This window comes from Dermacentor andersoni, chromosome 11 (assembly GCF_023375885.2).
Source record: "Dermacentor andersoni chromosome 11, qqDerAnde1_hic_scaffold, whole genome shotgun sequence".
Classification (NCBI taxonomy): domain Eukaryota; kingdom Metazoa; phylum Arthropoda; class Arachnida; order Ixodida; family Ixodidae; genus Dermacentor; species Dermacentor andersoni.
In genome coordinates, this window is record NC_092824.1 from 81,845,566 (window position 1) to 81,865,940 (window position 20,375).

The window sequence follows — 20,375 nt, forward strand, 5'->3', positions numbered from 1 at the left end:
CACTCAACAAACAGTACCAACGGGTGTTCTTGCATTTCCCCCCATCAAAATGCAGCCACGGTAATTGGGATTTGATCCTGTGATCCAGCGGTCACCAGCACGACCCCATATCTGCTAAGCCACCGCGGCGGGTGGGTGCAGAACAGCACGTCATTGCAGGAGTAGCGCCTGTCACCTGTGTCTTGACCAAATCTTGATGTATTAGTTCCTCATGGTCCCTCGACCTCAATGAGTGAGTTATGGCCTCTAAGGCAGCTTACAGGCACAACATCCGGATTAAATGCTTTCGATGCACTGGGCATGGTGGCCATCAAAAACAAGTCACAGTACGCCTGTGTGCCTGCGCTCACAGTGTACCATATTTTCATGTAAATAATGTGACCGTGAGTATAAGGCTGAGTGGGGGCTAAAAAGGGTCAACCAAGTGTTGACGCTAAAGAAATCATTGTCGACATACATCGTGCTTAAAATGATTCTATAATGAAATGCTGATTATATCTATCTATTCTGTCTCTGTCTACCTTTTTATTTCATGTTCATTATTCACTCATTTTGATTCTTATTTGTATTGTATTTCACATGCAATTACGTCTACCTTGCCTTCTGTAACGTTGACATTTGGTTGACCCTTTCTTCTTTTTTTGACCAAGAAGCCAGGTGGGCCGATCCCAGAGATAGTGAAGTCTGTGGTGCAGTGTGGCTAATTTTACACTATATTGGCACCAATTATGTCCGTACAGTTAATTTTACCTATTCTATGGCTAACTCTTGCTTCTTGTGGGCACCGGCAAAGCAGACTTCCAGGCACCATTGCCTTGCGTGAGCCCTGCTCGGTCCAGACAGTTTTTCTAAAAGGACACCATACAGCGGTTTTGTCTCGGTGTGTAGATTTATGGTGGCACACCTTTTGCAGGGGGTATAGCGCAGTGTAGTTAAGCCAACACTGTTAAACTAGTTTGACCTACACTGCAAGAAATTCATGCTTTTTGACTGTTTGAAACCCACACTTTGATACCGTTTGCAACTTGCTAATAAAAGATCTTGAAACTTGCCAAGTTCATCCTTTGGCGCCTTTAGAATGCAGTGAAGCCCATGATAGTCAAATACCAGCGCGTAAAAAACAAGGGCCGAACGTAAGGAGCGCTGTACTAGCCCGAATTTCACCACAAATGTGGTCCATCTTTACTGACAAAAAAATTAATTAGGCCAGAGCAAATGCCATCAACATCTATGATCTCATGGCTAGCTCGTGCGGCAAAATCAAGGTGGCGGCACCACCCACCTTTAATTTCTGCCTCTTTTCTGGCTTATCAGCCCTTCTCTCACTGTGAGTGGCTTTTTTGTTAATGTGTAAGGGTAGTTTGCTAATACAGTGCAGCTCATTTTCCACTTTAGTATAAGAAACTTGTGAACAGCCTATGCCAAAGTAAGTGCGTCTTCTTACTGGTTGTAATGCTTGGAGGGAGCTGTGCAGTTCTTGGAAAGTGGGCCGGTCCCTGGCCTGTTGATGCCAGCACTGTTGCATGAGACGATAGCTGCAAGAGGATTGGGAGGGAGGTTAGCACTTGCAAAAAAAAGAAAGCCCAGTTGTGTGCATTCTGAAGTGGCAAACGGATCAATCTTGCAGTGCGTTTCACTACGCCACCAGTGCCACAAAGGCTGTAGATTGCTGCAGTCCTTGGTGAACCGATGGAAACTTTGGGTGAAAGCATCTGCTTTTCAAGCAGCACATCTGACAGCATCATTTTCATTCACAGATAACGTTCACCGCAGAAGAAAGAAATCGCTGCTCTGATGCACTCCATAGCATGTGCAACATGTATTTAAGCCTTGGCACAATCAATATTCAGGGATGCCCTGAACCTAAGCACAGTAGCGAAATGGCAAGGGCTAGGACTACAAGCGTCATGGCAACTGCACCAGGACGCCTGCGCATGCACTGTGGGCACGATGAGATTGCTCGGTCAAGTGACTGCCCAATGTTGACTGTCCTTGCTGTGAAACTTACAGGGGAATCGACACTCCTCGTGGCCTTGTCAGCCTCAGGCCCCGCATCACACGGTCAGCCACCTCGGAAGTTGATAGGTCCACATATGGACTTCCACCTGCGCGGCGTTGTTCAAAGTTGACTGCTCTGAGAGAAGAGTTCCGTTCCAAGGTTCTATACAAATGTAAAGGCGAGGTCATATCTGGACACTGCTGGTATTTCAAAACATAACACTCAACGCATCAAAAAGAAAGAAAGAAAGAGTGCTAAATGACGAGGCAAGAATGCTACGCAAGGGCACTCTTTATTTCTGCATCTTTAGCACAACAGTTAAAACTGAAAGCATAACGTGAACCAACATAATTGCAAATTGTAACATGTAAATAAATTTTTTTTTGAAAAATGAACTGCTCAGAGCCTTTATTTTGGTGTTTGACTAAGATAATGTAAAAAACAAGGACAATCTAATGTACAGTCTACTTCCTTTATCTGGCCTTGACGGGACATGATTTTAGTTAATCAATACTTTATTTATGCGAACTAAACATGTACGTGCACTTGGATTTTTTTAAATGCAGCTTTGAATTACATGGTGGGTCACATTTGTCAATATTGCATTGCTGAAAGTTGACTGGGCTTGTCGTTCAAGATATTGTAACATCAGAGTAGTGAGGTCACAAGTTACTTTCAGATGTACCAAATAAAACTGAAGGCCACATAAGCTTGCTAAAGGACTCACCTAAGGTGAACGTTTCCCACATAAGTACTGCAAAGGACCACCTGCACAAAGTGGATTATGAATGCCATACTATATTTTGTCAACGAGAAGAAAGGGGGGTTAACTGAGGGGCCCGATCTTTATTAGTCATATCATAAGAAGCCAACATGGTGTCATTGTTTGTTGGCTTCTTATGATAATACCATATTTTGTGTATCACATGCCAGCTACTGTATATGCAAATAATGGGTGCCAGCAGTTCTAAATTCCAGTATCTGTCATTAAATGACATGCTGCACACAAACGCTTTACGCTGCCTTCCTTGTCAGCTGGGCAGACTGTAATGCATGCTGTCATGCAACAGACAAAGGAATAGGGTCACGTGTGAAATAGCCTTTAGGATCATGCATATGCTTCATAAAAAGAGTGCCAAGCTGCTCTTAGTTCTCTGCTGTGTTTTGTCGAGGACGATGAAGTTTGATTAATCAAGTGGGGGAGACTTTTTTTCATTGTGTTGCATGCAGATGTATGCATGACAAAATCTGCATGGCAGGTGCTGTACGCAATGGAGAAGCATATGAAGTCTATGAAAGTGACATGTAACTTGAAATCACATTTACTTCTTACATTGCAGTGATGATACTAGAACATAACACTGCAGAACCTCGTTGATAAGTTTTGTAAAAGAAAACGCAATAAAAAACTTACTTAAGGAGAAAACGTAAGATAGGAAGTCACTAAAAAGATTGATAGACTCAAGTGTAGTTGATAGCTATGTAATGCAAAGTGTTGTGCAAATCGTTGCGGCGTGAGATGCCGACGTGAGCCGAGCTGCTGGGTGGGACTTGAGAGGCCCGAGATGCACGGCTTCGGCAAGCTTACATTTGTGCTCCTTGAATTTGGCCTGGGTCAGCACCTTTTCGAATGGGTCATTTTGGCAGGAAATTTGCTCGTGCCTACTCAGCGTGAATCATTGCAGCACAATACCCGGATGCGCGTAAAGTTGGTAGGGTCCAAGCGACCCGAGGTGCAAGGTGTTGTTTCTCCATTGCATAGTGTTTTAAGTCTGCAACAGGAAATATAAACGAAATATAGTATGTGGGCAACACCGGAATATGATGCTGCCAGTTGGATATGTGATGCTCCCTTTGCGCTGCCTGCAACAGGGAATGTTCGGGTTATCGCCTCTTAAAAGCATTCAGTATGCTTCCAACGACACTACGGCCCACGCACTGTGAAACTGATAAGTGAAGTTACTTGTCGCAATAGGGTTGGCGGCGATGGCTGTGAATATAGTGTGCGATGACCTGGGAGGAGATTCGAAACTCGAGAACGCACCAGCATTTTCACGCGAGATAAGCAAGTATTGTGGGGAAGCTGCTGCGGCAAGCAGCTACTGTTCACGGTTATGCGTGCCTTGCACATTTTCTTCTCTACACAGGATCTGGTGGCCGGAAAATGTATCATATGATTGCAGTTTGCTGCTGAACACAGATGCCGAAAGATAGTGTTTTCCAGAAACTTATGAACTGGTAAAAAGTAAGCGCAGCTGTATTGGAGCATTTTTTGTGTTCTCAATGGCAAACGTTGATGTTGGGTAATCATACGTGATGTCATCGTATGAGCAAGGTTCTACTGTGTGAGACAGAAGGCACCTCAGACCTAAACCTATGCACAATTAAACATGCATAGTGATACACTCATGCCAGCACACATTTGCACGGATATCAAAGCACAGTTCCTGCCTGCACTTGTGACCAAAATATAGTGCATCTCATATCGGAAGCGAAAGGTAATAAACATCAAGTGATTCTGTGTGATTATCACTACGTGCGCTATAGCTTTAACACACATGAAGTTATGCCACAGAATACATTGCTAATCGAAAGTCAGTTCACCATAAAATGCATAGAGTTGTAAGTTTGTATGACTTTACTACTAGTGTAGTTTGCCAACTTTGGCTGTTTTAAGTATGAAACAGTGTATAATGTTGAGTTTAGCAGATGAAAATGACACATACACGTCACTCTTCTCTGTGTGGCTTCCAGTCCTCAGGGTTTCAGGGGCTAACCACCGGGTGAAGTCAAGTTTCTGCAAAATAAAACACTACCGTGAGGACCCAACCGCTAAGCAACAAGAGGTGAAGTCGTACCTTTCCTAGAGGGCTATACCGGGCCAGACCAAAATAGCTGATCTTGGGCATCAGTGGTTCGACCATGGTTACACACCGAGTGGACAATTGGCCATGCTGGATCTGCAAGTCATAACAAAACTCAGCTGTGGTTCTATACAGTGTAGAACAAAAAAAGGAACAGAGTCGCTGACTGATAATTTGGGCTCAGCAGAGACTGCCTAAAAGTCTGAGTAATCAGGAGTCCGAAATAATTGGATTCACCAAAAATTAAGTGTGTCTGTTCCACAAATGGCCAAAAAAAGCTTATCAATGCATTCCTGCATGCATGTATGCGTGTATGTGACCTGGTCTGTCTGTATTTCAACCACTGTTATGTCGTCGATACAGATCCAGACGTCGATACAGATGTCGTCGATACGATAAAAGTGTGGCCACTGTATGTGCCAGATTTCCGTCCTCTGGCTACTTATACAGAGATCGACCATGTTCCGATAGACAAATAATTGCAGGTTTTTTTGCAACGGTCATTGTGCAGCACTTTATTCATTTGATCACATCCTTTGTCAGTGTTGACATTGAAGGTGGAGTTGGTCACCATTTGGTTCTGCTTAGTGACTGAGTGACAAAAATTTGTAATAGCACTAGAAGTCATGCCGGACAATGTCGCTATTTTACACATAAAGCAACAAACACTGGATGCATGGAACGCACACAACAAACTACAAATGTATTGTTTACAACTTAGCGACTTGGCTTGATTTGTCCTGTGGTTTGGGTGCTGTCGATGACTACTGAATTGACTAGGCTTTGCTGCTTTTTGTTTCAAGGCATTGCCGATGTTGTCAAAACAACAACATTGCTCTTTCTGCTTAACTTGGCGGCCAAATTAGCATGCGGTCATGTACGCAGAGCCCAAATTATCGAAGCCCATGATTTGACCTGGGTTTCGATCTGGGACCTGATGTGTGTGCAAGCTGTCATATTTTCTCATTTTTACGCAGTAGTAAGCTTACCATCCACAGTGCCCGATCCTATGGCGATATGTGGAAAATTCTGTAGAAAATTTCCTTATAGGAATGTAAAAACTTGTGGTCATGTTCATGTTGTTTCAGGCAGAAACAAGTGGATGCAACAGTGATTGTGTGCCAATTTAAAATCGTCATGGGTTTGGTTCCAGACATTAGCGACCATTTCTAATGGGGGCTGAATGCAGAACTAATGCAGTAATGCTAAATTAACAGGCTTTAACAAACCTAGATGTTGGAATTTAATCCAGAGCTCACCACTATGCCATCTTTCATAGCCCCCCACCCCCTCACTCACTCTAGGTTGTGAAATTATTTGTGCTGAATTAGTCTGTTAGCCTTGTAAAATACAAAAGAAAGCCACTCTTACCATGTGGAAAGGTTTGGTGAGCCAGAAAAGACTCAAAAATGAAGAATAGGTGGCTGATACCAGCTTGCGGTAACGTCGTGGATTTTGGTGGCATCTGGTCAGACCTAGTTAACTTTTCATCAGTAAAGATGAACTACACTGTATTCTGAAGCAGCCAAAGACTGAACTTGGAAAGTTTCAAAAACGTTTACTGATCTACAAAAGCCCAAATATGAAAAAGATACTTTGACATCCGTGGCGTCATGCTGATGTGCTGGCACTGGGGTTTCAGCACGAAATTACAAAAAGGAAGCTTGACATTCATTTTCTCTTCTAATATGCAACCTATAAGGCAAAATTATCAATAATAAAGTGTTGAAAGAATACTTCGACAGTCTAACTGATATAGTGTTTCCCTTTGCGTCCCTTTGTAGGGAAGCTAATAAAGTACTCACGTCCTCACATTTCCTTTGGTCCAACCAGAAGTGAGGCAAAGAGCTAATGCACACAATTATGATAATGAACTGGGTGTCCATACCCCTCTGGATGACAAATGGTGCATGCCCGCTGCCAATGACACCAGCAGGCCGACGAGGCGTTCCTCAGGGATTGCCGACACTCGACCCTCTGCACCGTGGCGACTGGTCAGCAAGAGGCCACGCAGTGAACTCGAAGGCTGCTCTACAGCCAATTGAAGCAGCTCTGTTGATGATGAAATGAAGAAATACATTTCAATGCGTCTGGCCATAGATGATTACCTTTAGTAGAGTGCTTTAGCCCAGAAAGAAACATCGGTATAGGTGGCAACTTCGTGACAACCTCGTTTGTCCATATTGCATTCGAAACATTACTGTGTTGCACAACTCTCTCTAACAAGACATGAAAAAACGTTTTGTGAATTTGATGCACTTACAATGCGTTTTTTTTACAGAAGGTAGGTAAATAAACCCACACTAGAAATTAGAGAAGTTTCAATATAGACGGCTGAACCCACTTATAATGATACCAGTTTTGACAGTATATTGGACATAACAAGGGTCAGCCGGTATACCGTCGACTTTTGCATGTGTTCTGTGGCAAAATAAACCGCTTACTGCAATGTTCCAATGCTGCGTTATCGGTTATAACAATTAAATCTGGCTTCAGAGTTTGTCCTTAAAAAAAGAAAAAGAACAATGCAAAATTATTCAGGAAATAAATGAAAGAACTGTACCACTTTGTTACACCCTTGTCTGTGCCGTACAACCAGCGCGGCATGCCTTTGTTGTACCCCTCTCCCATCTCCCTTCCACCCTCTTGTCGACTTAGGAAGGGTGGAAGTGAGACTACGGAGGGGCGACAAAGGCGTGCTGTGCAGGGTGTGTGGCACAAAGGTGGGGGTGACGAAGTGGCTCGCATTTCTTTAAATCTGAAGCATTTCTTTGCCTAGTTGGAGCCAAGGTCAAATGTGAGCCTGCCTGAGGTCGCGAGGTTTGTCCCCGATGCGCACCCACCCCTGTGCGCTCGATTGCTGGCCGCTATTGGCTCAGCCCTTCCTTGCTCCATGCGCCTGCTTGCACGCTGCTACTTGCTTGGCGCCTCTTCTCCTTGCTCCACTTGCCTGTACGGGTGTGTGTGCTGCAAATAGACGCAATTCGGTTGCGCTAGCTGTGCTATGTTGCACATGGGCCTCTACTTGCAGATACAACAACAGGCTCTCGGAAGAGGAGCGTAAGAGTGCGAAGGCTCCGCAGAGCCTACAGAGGTAGTATACGATGCATATTGAAGTGTCGAGGCAGGAGGTGAAGCGACGGGCCGACGAGATATGCGCGGCTGTGGAGCGCGAGTAAAAAGAGAAGCGATGCGTGGCCAAAGAATAGTGGCAGCATGCCAAGTGAATGGCCACTGAACAGGGTGTCAAGACAAAGTGGCACCAATTGGAGGACTGCTACTTGCAGGATGCAGACATGTACTTTCAGAAGCACTTTGTTGAAGATGAATTTAGTGCAGTGTGTAGCGTCTACGACTACCTCTGGTTCCAGTTGTAGTCGTCAGGGTGTCACGGCCATTGCAGGTGGGAGTCCTCAAGTGAGAATTTCCCTGTGAGGACGTGACTGTGTTCACGCTTTGCCATCCGTGGCGTCGCACCAGGTGCAGGGGACAAATACTTCACATTGACTTAGGTAATCGTCAAGGATGGTTTCTGCCGTGACCTTTTCTTTTCTTGGATTTCGTGTTCAATTTATTTTTGGTGTAGATGCCCAGTAGTCAGATTTAATTGTTTTAGCCAATAATGCGACATGGAAACATTGTAGTAAGTGGTTTATTCTATCATTGAACACACACAAAAGTTCAGGGTTGGGCAGTTGCTCATTGTTTCATTCGAGTATTGTTAAAGCTGATAATGCTAGAAGTGGGCTTGATTGCGCTTCTTTCTCTCTAAATGAAATGTTTAATTTAGTTTTAACACATTTCTTGTTTCTATAAGGTCATCAATCACCAGTGGCAGCAGAACAGATATAAAATTTCAAAATTTTAAGTGCTTTCTACTGCATTCACAAATGAGGACTCTGAAGCTTGACCCATGAAATATAATTCAGGTATGACGTCTATTTCAAGTCTTCATACTGGGCAGATTTCTGCAAAGGAAGCTTCTGCACAAGAAATCTTAGCTGTATGAGAGACAAGGCCAAAGCTGCACAGTTAAAATACCAAGGCGTGTGCAACTTGTTTTAGCTCCACAAAATTATAGGTTACTAGTTTACATAAATCTGCTTGGCAAATCAATGTAATAGTGTCAGACATACATAAGTAAGCTATAAGCATACATACCAGGCTCGTCTTCACAAGCGCCCATGAATTGGACCACGTTGGGGTGACTGCCGATGCGAAGCATGACCTCAATATCTGCCAGAAGACTTCTGCGTTCATGATCTGGCAGTGTCCACTCGGCTGCAGTTAAAAGGGGCAACTATAGTTGACGCATGGTTCTGCACGTTTGCAGTACAATTTTGCAGTGGAATTGGAGAGTTCCTTCCAAAGTTTCTTGACTTTATTTACTTGTAACCAAAAATAATTCTTAAATGCTCACATTAACATGGCATCATTATCGTACAGTCCAAATCTTAAATGTGTACGTTCACAATGGTACTCGGAAGTGAAAGGACTCCAGGATGTTTGTCTATGGAGACTCACAGTTACTGTAAATTACCTTCTCTTTGCAAGCTTTATTTTTGGTGATATTATTCCATGCTGGAAATTTGAATTTATTTCAGGACAGCACACTTTGTGAGATGGCTATGCCATAAATAGGTTACATAGCTGGAAAGACTGCTTCCACGAATAATTGTTCGTCGGACCAATTTTTCGTGAACTATAAACCATTCCTGAAGGTCATTAAAATTCAGTCTTTGATAACATTGGCATACATACTATGTAGGTCTGCAAGACATACATATGTATGTCTGTTTAACTTGTTTCCTTGCCTATGGCTTGTCTGCAACACGTATTGACAAGTTTAATGCGAATTACCAACTCCCCAAATTTCACACCCTGTTCAAATTAAGTTGTCCGCAGCATATGACAAAGGTTGCTGAATAAAGCAACAAGTGTGGAATAATAAGAGGAGGGCTGCCTAAAGGCATTCACCAACATGTGAAAATTGGAAATGTTATAGAAGTCCATGCAAGGCAGTGCGTCACATTTCTTTAAAACTCCATGCAAATGCCAATCTGTGACATTAAATGGCTAGCTGTATCAGTGCATCTATACTTAGCACTTACAGCCAGAACATTTTTGTATAGGTTCTTTATCGCACTTATGTCCTCTAAGGTTTACCTAACCATGATCTTTACTTCACAGTTAACTATGGTTTATCACATTACACTGCGTCAGTTGTCAGCTGCAGTGACATTTGTGAAGTTTTTTTGTATTTATGCCAGACATGACATCTTATCAGTGTTGTAGTGTCTTATCAATAGAGAATACCCACACTTGCTGGTTCTTTTTTGTTGCATGAGAACGTATTAGACTTCAAATCTTCGGTCATTTTCTGACATGGCTACAGTAGCCCTCTAGCAACATAACGGAGGGAATGGTCTTGCAGTTTTAGGTCACAAATTACAATTTGTATTTATTGCTTTTAACTGTTTCCAATCTTTGTGAACAATGTTTTGGGGAAACAAACAGTTGAACTAGAGGCATGGTGGAGAGCCGCACTGACCAGCTCAGATCTTCAGGACCAACTTTGGGCCATCCAGCAAGCCTGGGAGGGTACTGGGAGACAGGGTCTCTCTGCTACCCCCGGCGCGGCCTAGACCCAGGCCATCAATTGCAGAATAATTAATGAAGTTGTCACACACACAAACAGTTTGAAACCACCAGGAATTCTTCATTGAATAGCACGAATACCACAATATCTGGCACCTGTATGCAATGAGTACCTTGTGCTGCATTTTAAATTGTGTAGAATTGTGCTAAAATGGTCTGATCAGAGCATTACTAAAGCTGGAATCAACAACACAAAATACAGGGTTCTTGTCCCTGTCATTCTGCACTGCTCAGAGCCAATCACTACTAATGACTAACAAGCTCAAATCAAGATGCCGCATTAGCAGCACGCTTCCTTTAGCACAATAATAATGGAAACTTCACCTGGACAGCGTTGCACGCTCACTGGCACCTTTCGGCTGTCCTCTGTGACAAGGTGCCCGGCTCGGACTGGCCCGAATCGGCCCTGGCCGAGTGTGGTATCCGAGAGGAGCAGTCGCGACCGAGGCACCAGGGGCAGCATAGAACGCAGCTGGGTGTAGAACGCCCCCAGGTCGGCTCCCTCGCCCAGTTGCAGCGAGCCCGCACTAAATGGAGTGACATCGTCCTGAAAGAGAGAGCTGGTGAGTAAGGCCTCACCCGCACAAGCCACTATCATGAAGAGTGAAACAAGAAAATTCGAAGGTTATAGCCGCTTGGCATGCGATGTGTACTGAGTGCAACAGAAGTCGGCAAAATAGAGTGCTAAAAGTTGACGTCGTTCCGGAGGAGGCAGTTTACTTATAAGGCTTTGCTCTTGCAAGACACTGTGATACAAACTGGAAGCCTGTGCAATTTATGTGTGTTAAAAGGACCCTGAAATGATCTTGACGATATTCTACAAGTGTACTGAGTCGTTAGAGTAGGTCCTTCTGATCATTAATTGATGCATATAAGTGCTCCGCGTAAAGTGTGCAATTTATTATAAGGTTTTAAAAATGCACATCACTGCCGATCGCAGTACACTGCTGTGCAGAATTTTAAGCCGCCCCTACCCATATGACATAAACCACCCATACGACGTCAGTGGGGCGAGCTATCCGATTGGCTGACCAGGGCGCGTGATGGATAATTTTTCCAACTTTATGGTAAACAAATGATGTTCGTAACAGTTGGAATGTTAGTTAATTTGTTTTTATAAAGAGAAAGTAACACAAGAACAATATTTCAGTACACTTAAGCACTTCTGGCACACAGCAAGTGTCGTCTGCTTGTGTTACAATATGCTCCGTCTTTGACGAGAGCTCCACCGTCAGCGTCGGTCTCAGTCTTTTTGCGAGCATCATGATTCGACTTTGTTGCATTGTGGACTGCAAATGTAGTGACTGGCAATATGTCAAGCTGCGACATCATGTCCCTGTACAAGGCCGCAGACGAGCGAACTGGCTGCAGTGCATCAGACTACCGCTATCCCATCGGCGCCAGGATTTGCGCGTTTGCGGCCATCACTTTACACCGGAAGATTACTAATGCAATAATGTTTCGCGAGTCCGGTGTTAGGGCAAACACAAGCACAAGGGGACAGGGCCTGGCCGCTTGACTGTGCCGTTTAACAGAAGCGCAAATGTGTATGGTCTGCACGGTGCAGCCACCTGGTGGCACAAAGCTCAACCATAGACAGTAGCAGCAACGAAATGTATTCTTCTTTGCTGCTGGTGTAAACTTTTTGCAGGAGTGTAATCATCAAAACATTGTTTTTGTAAAAGTTTAAAATATTTTACACTTGGTTAGAGCAATATTAGCACTTTGTTTGGCTGGTTAAGCTCTGCACCAACAAGTGGCTGGACCATGCAGACCAATCAGGCCGCTCACATAAGTCTACGCTAAAGTTCCTTCATCAGTTTGAGTTTATACCTCCAGCCATCTGCCGAAACGCCCAGCTTGCCTGTGGTTACCGGAATACTAGACACGTTCGGCGCTTCAAAAGAATGCTCGCAACACACGCTGCTTTGATAGCTCTCGCTTGGGGTCTACTGCCAAGCAAGCTGGCGGAGAGTTTGGAGAGGCTTCGCGCGCTCGCTCCTAGAGAACCGGAAGTCAACGACACGACGTGCCATCATGACAGAGCCAGTGAAGGTGGAGCTTAGCCCTGATCACTTGGCGAACGAGTTGAGGGGAAAATGCATGACTGTGGAGGAGGATAACTTGTAGTCGTCCATAGCTCTTTTAATATGAGGTGTTTCACACAAATTGTGGTGTGAATGATTAACTTTCGCTGTACCCTACGCGTCTACAAAATTTGTCCGAAACGTTTCAGGGGCCCTTTAGGTGTGATGGGGGCTCAGCCATGTATTGGCTGTTCAAACAATAACCTGAATTGCACTGCAGTATGCATTTTGAGAACTGACCATGTCCAAGCTCGGGTGAGAGCGCAGCATCAACTCCTCGGTGCGCCTCCTGCGGCGACTGTAGTGGCGCCGAGCAAAGACGTAAGCCACGATGAATGCCAACAGCAGGCAGGCGCCCAGGGCCGTAGCAGCCGAGAGCCACGAGGACAACACTTGTGACCTCTCGTCCATTACAATAACTGGAAGAATAAATATTGGCATTGATTTTGCTGGCACAAACACACAATATGGCACAAACACACAATATTGCCCAAACAATATGGCACAAACTTTGCTACACTGGCTGAAACAGTGTAGCCGGGCAGAAGACAGAATGAACTTTTCCCTGCTTCTGATACCGAGTTGTCTAATTCTTCTTTGGTCATATTGGTACTTTATTTAAACACGGAGTTTCTGTTGTCTCTTTTCTTGCTCCTCTTTTTTCATTGTCGTTTTCTGTTCTTTGTGAGACGCTGAGATTGGCTTTCCCACAATGCTCTGCCACCTAGTGGTTTAACTTAACTCATTGGAAACATGAGAAATTCTCCAGGTGTGCTACGTAACACATTGCATTTGGCCCGATCAATGTCTGCAATAGGAAATGAAACATCAGCACCTGCACCAGTGCTGCCATTCCTGTGGCTCTCCCTTCCTCACAATGTCTTGGGGGGGGGGGGGGGCTATTAAGTCACAATTTTCGCCAGAAGTGTGCATTTTCTAATATGGTTTGCTTTAAATTTCTAAGCACATAAAGAAGCTCCTCATCAAGTTTGCTTATTATCTGCACCATAGAAGAGAAGAAAATGAGCTTTTTTTCACCCAGCAGTGGCATGTGCTTTGGCATGTTTTGAGATTGCTGAATCGACTTTTCTCAGTTTGCACTTTTCGGCCAATTCACACATTTAGGAAAGCTATTGTTTCGAAAATGCAAAGTCGAAAACTGTTTGTTAGATTGACACCTTGAACTTCTAAATTCCTGTTATCCGGAACAAAGTATAGAATCTAGCACAGTAACAACAAAGAAACAAGCTTAGTTTTCAAATAATGCAGTTTCTACAAAAGAATGCATAAAATTGCAAGCAGCTGTAATGGAGGGAATCCAGAAGATATTTAGTCAGAAAAAATTTACTTAACTTTATCATTTTTAAAAGGGTAGTTTTGCTAAGATGACAAACTCATATTCCCAATGGGACAGGCATAAGTTTTTTTCCCATTTGTAGCAGGGTAATCAACTTTACTACATGTTCTAATGACAAAAGACAAAGCCTCTGGCCGAATTTTGGTGAAATTCGCATGTTCAAAAGCTGACTTTTCAGCCCCGCATTTCTCTTAACATTTAGAATTTGCTCTTGAGCTTCAACATTGCTGCAACTGGCAGGCCTGGAATTTTTTGTCAGGGCAGGTGAGATGCATGGAAAAGTCTGCTTATGGGCAACTCATATGTGCCAGAGGGAGTTAGAAAAAAAAAAGACTTGCACATGTTCCGACCATGGTTGTGTATATCATGCACTGTGCTATCCAAAGGTAATGATTTTGCAAAAAGACCTTGCATTATAGCTGTGTGAATACGGTAGGCTTTCTTGCAGCCCTTATGCAGTGGCCCCATTTTGAAGAGGGAGAAATGCAAAAATGCACATGTACATAGATTTAAATACATGTTAAAGAACCCCAGGTGTTTAAAATAGACCTAAAGTTCACCACTATGGTGTGCTTCAATCATATTGTGGTTCTGGCATATACAACCTTAGAATTATTTTTTTTCCGGTTGTTTGAGCTTTTGATTTAATTGCAGCTGACAACCATTCTTCTAGATGTAAAAAATCACACTTTTGAGAACTGCAACTGTACTTTAAATATGAATATGTTTCTTTTTAATGAGTCTTTTCACGCTTCTGATAAACAATGCTTCAAAATACCGAGACATTTGTGTACTGTGCATAGGGTGCACATTAAAGAACCCCAGGTGGTCAAATTTAATCTGGAGTCTCCCACTGTGGCATGCGTGATAACCATATCTTGGTTTTGGCATGCAAAATCTAAGAAATAAAAACCGACTACTGCAAATCCCAATTTTGTGCTAACTTGCTGCATTGACTGTACATATGATCACCATAGTGTTTATTTGCTATTAAAGAATTTTCATGTGGCACCCACTCTGGATTGAATGGCACCATACAATCTGAAAGTCTGTTACGACTTTAATTTTCGGGTTGAGACAAGAAAGTCTGAATAGGTGCCTTCTAGTGCACTGAAAACATCCACATAGTATACTTCCGCACCATTTGCTGCTTCAGGGTTAAATATATAGGTTTATTATTTAAAAATACTGACAACCAGTGCTGTCAACTTTATTTGACTGCATATATATTAACATCTAAAGTGCACTTTCTCTCATTTGGCAGACTATACAAAAGTTGGCATAATTGCAGTGTTTAGCTTTACAATTACTATACCTGAACAAGCATGAGTGCATGGCTTCTTCTGAGTGTTTAGTCTCACAGAAAATTCATGTGCTGATCTTCACCTTACAAACAATGAATGCTGTCACGTTGATATATTATCAGACAGCCACACATGACCTCGGAACGAAGCTTCCTCTACCTTAAGCAACTTCTCTCGACTTAAAAATGAAAAGCTTAGAATCAGTACGTAGCAAAACCATGACAACTGGCTAGACAACTGAAACATGCCCACATCGCATGGAATTTAGTATTGAAAGTTGGGCGAGTTGGTGTTGGTTCGTTCTTGAAACAGTGCGACAAGACGGGACACGTGAAGATGGTAATGAAATTCTGGGGTTTTATGAGCCAAAACCAGGATATGATTGTGGCATGCCATATTTGGGGACTCTGGATTAATCTCGACCATGCGGGATCCTTCAACGTGCACCTAAATCTAAGTGCACAAGCATTTTCACATTTCGCCCCCATCGTAATGTGGCCACTGTGGCCGAGATCAAACCCGCAACCTCGATTGCAGCCGTGCAACGCCGTAGGCACCGAGTGACCATGGTGGGTAGAAGAAGGAAGTAAAGAGACAGCAATGTCTTGCCTTTTCTTTCTCCACGTGCCATCTTTATGCACTGTTCTGAGAATGGGCATAACCCTTCTGGAATCACTTTTTTTCATTTGCATTGTGCAGGTCGTAAACTTCTGTGGCTGGTTGTGTTAACATTGGGGCACTTACCAGGTGGCTGAATACGCTCCGTGCTTGGGCCTTCCACCGAGTATGCGTATTTGGTCACCTGCAACAAGAAAGGCTGCTATCATCCAACTTATCTCCGCTGCAGGACAAAAATATTCCACCCATACACGGCAATCAAAGGTAGGGTAAAGAGAAATATTAGGCTCCAATGAACGCTTTCCGTGCCAAGGTCACTTGTCCAGTCGTTTTCTCTATTATACGCCTATGATGAAGAAAATATTGTATACATTTCTCTATTATATGCAAATGATGAGCCTCGCTCATCCAGGGATTTCATTTCGTTTGCTGAGCGCCACAGACGAGCGGCAGTGCTTTAGATTTCGGTGAGAATGCTGAGCCCTAGATCACACTGGCTTCTCAGAAAACTGATTTTCTTGTGGGCATGGTTGACTGAAGTGCCATGAAAGCCTGGCTCCCTTTGTTTAAAAAATAGTGACATGGAATTGGGTAGCTGTAGTGACAACGGCTGCCTTATTCAATGCTGGAATTGTGGTGTTCTTGAACATATTTTTCACCTCGAGTAAAGAATTATACCCGCCAAAGCTCCAGTGAGTTGTGTTCGGGCCCTTCAACTTAGTACTGATGATTGCGAGGAAAGCTTGAAGCTTCTGGTGGCTTGGGTCGCGTGAGCACAGATTGACGAAAGCACTTTGCTGCCGGTGCATCTGCATTTTCCTTGCGCCCACAACATGTCGTATGGAGGACAACAAAAGCATGTTTCACTTCTTTTCCAACAAATGTTAAGCTTCATAGAGATTGTTTCTGCGGTTATTCTTTTCAACAACTCACAAACATGAAAAAAAAAAATCAGTGTACCACATTGCAGAAAATAACAAATGAACTGCTGATTTTTCAATAACAAGAGCTGTTCACAGTGAATCAGTGAAAAAAATTTGGGCGATATTAGGGATTTCCTGAAAAATATAATCATGGCACTGATAGCGTTAAATGGTTAGTTTGCACAGTTGGTGTGCTGCGACTGAAGGCTTGGCAAGACAGGAACAAGGGAAAAATTTTGGCAGAACCCATCTCGTGGTTACTGTCAACGTCACTGCAATTAGCATTAAAGCAATGTAGCGACACACAGTATGGGCCACCACTGAAACGTGTCATGTATGAGCTGTGTTCTGCAGCTGGCTACTCTCTCGCGCTTCCTTCTGGACATGTTGCACCATCTAGCGTAGCATGCAGAAAGTCCCGATCTGAGATTGTGTGGCCTCTGAGATCGCGCTGGTGGGAGCCAATGCTGATAATTAAGCCCTCGCGGCTTGCAGGCATTTGTCGTGCTGCACTAAGGAATTGAGCTGCTGTGCTTGAGGCAACTGTGTGACGTGGGTTTGAATCTGCCTAGCACCAAAGAAATTTTAAAGGATTTCTTTAAATTGAAGATCAGCATGCTAACTGCATTAAGAACCAAAGATTGCTGGTGATGCAACCCTGAAGTTCCTGCAACACTGCTCTGTGGCATCATAGATAGTGACAGCTTCCTTCCGGGACTAGTTTGTTTAGCAATAAAGACTTTGATGGATTTGAAAGCAAGCAAGGAATTAACACGGAATGATGAGTGAACGTTTCCAGGATAAAAATGGCTCAAATATGCTAACACGTTGATATCTATGACATTACGAAGCTTTGGCATAAAATCCTAAGAAGGGAAATTTGGTATTCATTGAATCTGCTCGTAAAACAAGATACACTACCAGTATAGACAAACTGCGATCATGTTGGATAACTGCGCCAAAGCACTAGAACCACCATATTTACTCGCATAATGATCGCACTTTCTTGTGAATAAATTGACGCAAATTCAGGGGTGCGATCATTACGCGGGTTAAATTTCCCGCAAAAAGAAACAAAATATTTTTTTCATCCCGCATTTGCTGCGGGATGACAAAAGGTCAACAAATAGGTGGCTGCCACTGTATGTAGTGCGGGACACCAAAACAAAAATGGCGGCCGGTGGTGCAAGCCAAACGCACTGAACGCGATTTTTTTTCTTCTCGTGAGTACATTACGTGCATTGAAACAGTTTCTTCCGTATCAGTAAAGAATAATATCGTTAATATCGGCAGGTTTGCGGTAATAAAGTAGCCATGTCCACTTTGAGGGGACAGAAACAGATGGTACGGTATAGTAAAACTTTAATGAAGTCCTGCAGATCGTGAGTCTTCACAAAGTGGGCCACTCCCACGTGGGAACCGGAAACAGATGGGCGCGCTTAGCTGCCAGAGACATCGGAACAGATGGCGGGCATGCTGCGGAAACAGCAGCATTTGTCTTCACTACTATCCTAATACGGCACGTTTCCATTAAGGCTGGGCGAATATCTTAGCTGTGTTACAAGTGTCGGCGTATGAATAGGGTACACTTTTAACGTATCAGTGTAATGGCTGCTATCATTGCCGTTCGCAATTTGTTGCGTGCGCACAAGTGCAAACGAGAAGAATCGAAAGGCGCCTTTTTTGTTGTTGTTGTTGGCCACAACCATTAAAAGCCTACACATAATAAAGGCAAGTTTGGTTGTAGCTTTTTTTTTGTCATGGAAGTGCGGAAAGTGACAAAAGGAATGAAATGGGGCATCTGCATATGAATGTTTGGTGCGTGCAGACTGCTTGGTTTGTCTTGAAGAGTCGTTGTGTAGTATTCGACAGATAGTGAGCGCGATCATTATTAGCTAGACTTCACACACGACATATCGCTTCGGCAAGTTCGGGGTGCGATCATTACACGATAAATTAAAAAAAAAATTGAATTTTGACGACAAAATTCAGGGGAGCGATCATTACGCGATTGCAATCATTATGCGAGTAAATACGGTAATTTAACTGCTGTTTAGCTATCGGTACATACAGAACTTGCATTTACAATGTGGATTCTTTCAAGTATCTTCATTGTAAATGCAACATTTTCACTAACGTTCTGTCGCCACTAACTTTTGTTTATAATGAACAACATTTAATCCATGAAACAGCTTGCTGTACGTGGGCTTAATGAGGCTTCAGCTGGGTCTAGCTTGTATGACATCGTTGTTGACTGCCCTATACTTTTCATATATAAAAATATAAACGAAATAAACAAACATGCACAGTCATTTGTTGGTCCTGTTTACATTGTCCTTTGTGTGAAAAGCACAGCGCCGTAAACAGAACGATTTTCATGGGCTCCAATCCAGACGCTGGTGCTTACCCCATTGAGCGTACTGGCAACACCTTGAATTGGAAGGTAGTCTTCACTGGGCGACAGGGGGGCGTTGATAAATCCACCATAGGAGCGGCCATCGCCGAATACGAATGTCCGATTTTCCCACTCTGGTCCCACTTCAGCTGCAATGTAGAACGGCGTGCCGGCCTCTGCAGCTTCTCGATGCCCTGCCAGCCGCTCCGGGCTAAATGCCATTAGGCTACTTCGCTCAAACGCAACGAGTCGGTAACCCCTGAAAAGAAGACCACAAGCTTTTTGAAGTGAAGTATCATTGGATTTTCTCTGAGGTTTAGTGCTTGTCGTCATTTTCTTGCTGGATATGTCTGTGTATATATATAGACAACTTGATCAGCTTGGTATGTGCTGGCTGTTTTTCTTGCTGAGTAGAAAACTTGGAGCACTGGGTATGGGCCTGAATAGAGAAGTTGGCTGTTGTCTGGTCTAGTGGACAATGTGGGTCACTGGGTACATACACCACTGGGTATGTGCCCATTCTTGGCCGATCTTTAAGAGTATGTGCCAGTGACACAAGGGGTACGGAATGGAGCCTTATTTAGATATGTGTCGTCCTACTCTGCGCATCACCTCTCACCTACATTCTTCCCTTTACAAGCATCGCACATCGCCTTTGTCCTTGCGCGCAGACAGCTACAGGTGATGAGCCTCTGTTCATGTCGTAAGCTACTGCTGCTACCTCGCCAACTCAAACAAGCATCGCATTAGGTTCCAGCATTGTGTTGGAGCTGAATCTTTTTCTAAATTTTTTCTTGAAAACTACAAGAAATGGCTGTGTTATCATTTCACTTACCATAAGCACAAATAATTAAAAGGTGCAAATGTAATTTTCACTACAATATTGATTGCATTTACCACAAAGTCGTACATTAGAAAATGACTTGATGTAGTAATTATACAACTGATTGTACAAATTAGGCTAATTAAATTATTAACCAAAATAATTATTCAATTGATCCCTATGGAAGACTTGAAATACATCATATGGTGAATTTATAACCGTTTCCACAAATCTAGAAAGTTGATGCTGCTAATCTTTTTTTTATAGAGATGAATAGTGGCGCACTTCACCGAGAAAAAGCAAAACTAGTATCAACTAGTAGATATACCACATATCGTCTGTTTTAT

At 43.3% G+C, this 20,375-nt stretch overlaps 1 protein-coding gene and 1 long non-coding RNA gene across 2 annotated transcripts in view; one reads left to right on the top strand and one right to left on the bottom strand.

Annotated features, from left to right (window-relative positions):
• Nucleotides 1-20,375, top strand: part of LOC140214120 (uncharacterized) — a 40,413-nt gene that overhangs the window by 11,687 nt on the left and 8,351 nt on the right. The window lies entirely within an intron of this gene.
• LOC126517507 (angiopoietin-1 receptor-like) overlaps nucleotides 1-20,375 on the bottom strand; it is a 36,609-nt gene that overhangs the window by 8,369 nt on the left and 7,865 nt on the right. Inside the window, exons 5-15 of the mRNA XM_072285456.1 lie at nucleotides 19,218-19,464; nucleotides 16,014-16,071; nucleotides 12,849-13,027; nucleotides 10,846-11,068; nucleotides 9,025-9,144; nucleotides 6,752-6,915; nucleotides 4,858-4,959; nucleotides 4,726-4,796; nucleotides 2,727-2,767; nucleotides 2,009-2,105; nucleotides 1,445-1,535 (exon numbers count right to left, since the gene is read on the bottom strand). Coding sequence (XP_072141557.1) covers nucleotides 1,445-1,535; nucleotides 2,009-2,105; nucleotides 2,727-2,767; nucleotides 4,726-4,796; nucleotides 4,858-4,959; nucleotides 6,752-6,915; nucleotides 9,025-9,144; nucleotides 10,846-11,068; nucleotides 12,849-13,027; nucleotides 16,014-16,071; nucleotides 19,218-19,464 — 1,393 coding nt within the window. The remainder of the gene's footprint in view (nucleotides 1-1,444; nucleotides 1,536-2,008; nucleotides 2,106-2,726; nucleotides 2,768-4,725; nucleotides 4,797-4,857; nucleotides 4,960-6,751; nucleotides 6,916-9,024; nucleotides 9,145-10,845; nucleotides 11,069-12,848; nucleotides 13,028-16,013; nucleotides 16,072-19,217; nucleotides 19,465-20,375) is intronic.